The sequence below is a fragment of the Pediculus humanus genome, genomic scaffold (assembly GCF_000006295.1).
Source record: "Pediculus humanus corporis 1103172107617 genomic scaffold, whole genome shotgun sequence".
NCBI lineage: Eukaryota > Metazoa > Arthropoda > Insecta > Psocodea > Pediculidae > Pediculus > Pediculus humanus.
The window spans coordinates 196,434-200,261 of record NW_002987231.1 but is presented as its reverse complement, the minus strand read 5'-3'; the positions used below and the strand labels follow the sequence as shown (position 1 = coordinate 200,261).

At 23.5% G+C, this 3,828-nt stretch overlaps 1 protein-coding gene across 1 annotated transcript; it reads right to left on the bottom strand.

Annotated features, from left to right (window-relative positions):
- Positions 1 to 802: 802 nt before the first annotated feature.
- Phum_PHUM248360 (transforming growth factor-beta-inducible early growth response protein, putative) lies at positions 803 to 1,807 on the bottom strand (the record flags this gene model as incomplete). The annotated part of the gene is made up of 2 exons (XM_002426286.1): positions 803 to 1,074; positions 1,156 to 1,807. 2 exons carry the CDS (start codon positions 1,805 to 1,807, stop codon positions 803 to 805), a joined length of 924 nt encoding a protein of 307 aa, XP_002426331.1.
- Between the last annotated feature and the right edge of the window lie 2,021 nt (positions 1,808 to 3,828).

The window sequence follows — 3,828 nt, the reverse complement described above, 5'->3', positions numbered from 1 at the left end:
AATTTAATAAATTTTTTTCTTATTATTACAATTCCAACATTAAATTTTAATTTTTTTTTTGTATACAACATAATAATGATACTAAATAATACATTAAAGAGTCAATATAAGCACAGTTTGGTAAATTTGGACTTTTTTTCACTTTCATACAAACAGTTTTGAATGACAAAGGATAAAGTTTAAAATTATTTGATCATAATTTAATTTATATTATTTAATTTATATCAATTTTACACTATTGTTATTAATTAAATAATTATTGTTTATATATTAGAAAAATTTATGTCATACATAAATTAGGTTAAACATATGAATCATGAATTTTAATAAATTTTGAATTAAAAATTTCAAATTTTTTTTGTCATTGGTCTCATATTTTTTAAAAATACAATAATTTGTTATTGTTTTAATATATAAAAGTAAATCTTCTTCTTCTTCTTCTAATAATAATAATAATAATAACTATTCATCTAATTTTCAAAACTTTTGGAAAAAGACATTATTTTAAATAAAATTAATTATGCTACTTTATTTAATAAATTTCTTTTTTTTTTTGACAAAATAAATTAAATTTCAATTATTTTTAACGGTTAAAACATTTTCTAAATATTTAAAAAATATTTTTTTTTTAATAATATAATTTTATATAAATAATAATAACATTAGGTAATAATTTTATAAAATTAATTATATTTTAAGTTAATATATATATATTATTTTTACAAATTTTTATGTACAAGAAAATACAAAAAAAAATTTATTGCCATATATTTATAATTTTCCCTTTTGATTTTTATTTAAATTATGTATGTAGGTGAATAGGAACAGGTACGGGTAGGATGTGAATAGGTTTTGTGCGATTAAAAACGGTTTTTTGCGGGATCGGAATGGATCCGGTTCTTGTATGTCGTTTTGAATGTTTCGTCAAATGATCCGAACGCATAAATTTCATTGAGCAAACATTACAAACAAATTTTTTTTCTCCCGTATGTGTTCTCTTATGCCTGGAAAGTTCATCCGACCTTGAAAATTGACGATTGCATCCTTCCCATTGACAAGAAAATGGTTTTTCACCTGGTCACATATACATAAAATTTATCGTTAATATTTTCATTTATAAAGTATATGCACTTTACAATATTGGTAAACACATACCCGTGTGAGTTCTCATGTGTGCTTTTAAATGAGATGATTTAAAATAATTTTTTGTACATCCTAAATGTTGACATTTGAATATTCTTTGGCGTTTGTCCGGTAATGGTGGTTGTGGAATAAGGTTGGAAGGTGTTGGTGCAGCTGCAAAAACAACCACCGGTTGATTTCCTACAATTATATTACTGGGTGATATGGAGATGAGTTTACCACTCGTTAGAAAAACCGGTTTCGGTGCAATTGTAACCAGTGGATTATTGGCACACGTTGTAGTTTTAACCGTTTTTTTATTATTACAATTTTCCAGTCTTTTTTTTGATGTTTCTGTCGTGGAACAAATTTCAACAGAACCATCCTTCGTCGTTTCGTTGGTAACAACATCCTTTTTTTTACCATTATTATCTCCTAATACTTCTTTTTTAATTAAATTTAATTTATATTTTAAACTTTTCAATATATTTATCGAATTGTCTAATTCATTCCATTCGTTACGAGAATAATCTTTTTTAACCTCACAATTAACATTTTTTTCATTGTTAATGTCTTTGATTATATTTTCCCGAGGGTTCGATTGATGTTTTTCATCCATTGAAAAAGACAAATCAATATCGTCAATCGGTTTCGAACTTAGAGTTCCATCTTTATGAATTTTCATAATGACGCTAATTGGACGATATGGACGAAAATCATTTGTAATTTTTGGACTTGGTGTTCGTGGAGGTGTTTTACACCTATCGGATGATACCTTAAAAAAAAAAAAAAAGTTTATATGACGTAACAGATTTGATCGTCACCTTGTTAAAAAAAAAATCAATGACCATTATAAGAAACAAGTTTAGTTTTTTTTTTTTTTTTTTTTTTTTTTCTTTCTATAAATAATAATAATATTTATAAATATATTTTTAAAAAAAAACAAGTTATTATAAATTCTTACATCGTCTTCTTCTTCTTCTTCTTCTTCTATCCGTGGTTTTTTCGGTGATGAATTTTGATCAAAATCTTCTCCTTCAGAATCAGAAGGTTGAGGCGTGGGTAAACCACCTCCAGGTGCCAAATCCAATAAAAATCTTTTTCTAGGTAACAACGTACCTTCCAATTCTTTTTTAAATATTTTTATTTCTTCTTCGTTCTAAAAAAAAAAAAAATCATAAAATTAATAATAATAATATTTCAATTTTATTAATTCAAATTGTTGACAAACCAATTATTTATTGATAACATTAATCGGCCAAGGAATTTTAACGTAAATTCTTGAAATATCAAATAAATAAATAAAATTTAACTCCGTTTAATTTACGCAATTCATAATTTCTTTTTTCTTTTATTAATTCATTAATGAATTTTCTAATTAATTAATAAAAAAAATTTCATTCAATATTATTTATGAAACGATAAAAAAAAAAATTAACGGTTCGCACGTTCGCATCAAAACATTTGATTCGTTCGAAAAACTATTTTTAAAAAAATCTAATCTTAAATTATGATTTTGATTTTTCATAAAAAAAACATCCTAATTTCGTAAAGTAAAGAACTTTCTTGTAGTTAATGCCTTCTGCTTGAACAGAAACAAAACAAAAAAAAAATAATCGAAAATATCGCGTAAAATTTAGGAAGGAAATACTAATAATAATAATAATGATAATAATGATCGCCTGGATTTCTAATAATAAATTTATTTTATTATTATTATTATTATTTTGCAATGAGAATTTGGTTGTACAGTAACATAATTTTATTAAAATTTAATAAAAATTTATCTTGTTTGTAAATTTTTCAATGAAATATTTTTTTTAGTTTTACAAAAAAAAAAAAAAAAAAATATTTCCATTCGTTAACTTTATAAGGACAAGGTTTTAGAAAAAAAAAAAAAAAAAAGTTATTTTTAAATTTTTTTTATTCATTCTTCCGCTACCATTAATCGTAAAAAATAATAATAATAATGTACCTTTAGGTTTAAATAATAAGTAAAAATTTGTTTTTAGTCCCCCTCCCCCCCCCCCAAAAAAAAAAAATAAAAAATAAAAACAAATTAATTTAATTTTTATCTCACCTGTTTTGAAATTTCCAAAGATGCCATTTTTTCAATAATAATAATAAAAAAAATTATTATTATTAATAATAGTTCCTCTAATAGATCGAGTTTAAAATTTTTATTATTATTATTTTATTTTAAATTTAAAAAAAAAAAACGGTTTTTTTCACGTTATCACTTATCACCATCTAAAAATCATCACGAATTAAAAACGTGATTTAAAAAGCAAACATAAACATTTAATAATAATAATAATAAAACTTATGATTATTTTATTTTATTTTTGCAACTGTCAATAACGAAAGACACAAATGAACAATAATAATAATAATAATAAAAACACATAAATAAATAAATAAAAAAACTTTTTATTTCTCTTTGTACTCTCTACTCTCTCTGTTTTAACAAAATAAAATTTTAATTTAACAAAAAAAAAAAAAAAAAAAGTTTTTTTAGTTTAAAACTAAATATTAATAAACGGGACTCCCTGCGGCTACATAAGCGGCTTGCAATATAATAAAAACATTTCAATGAAGTTTTGCTACATAGGTGTGTAGGTCTCGGGTGTGCACGCGGGCCTACCAGACGGTGGCCCCATCGACCAATCAGAATAAGGGGCTTGACATTTTTAACCAATCCCAATG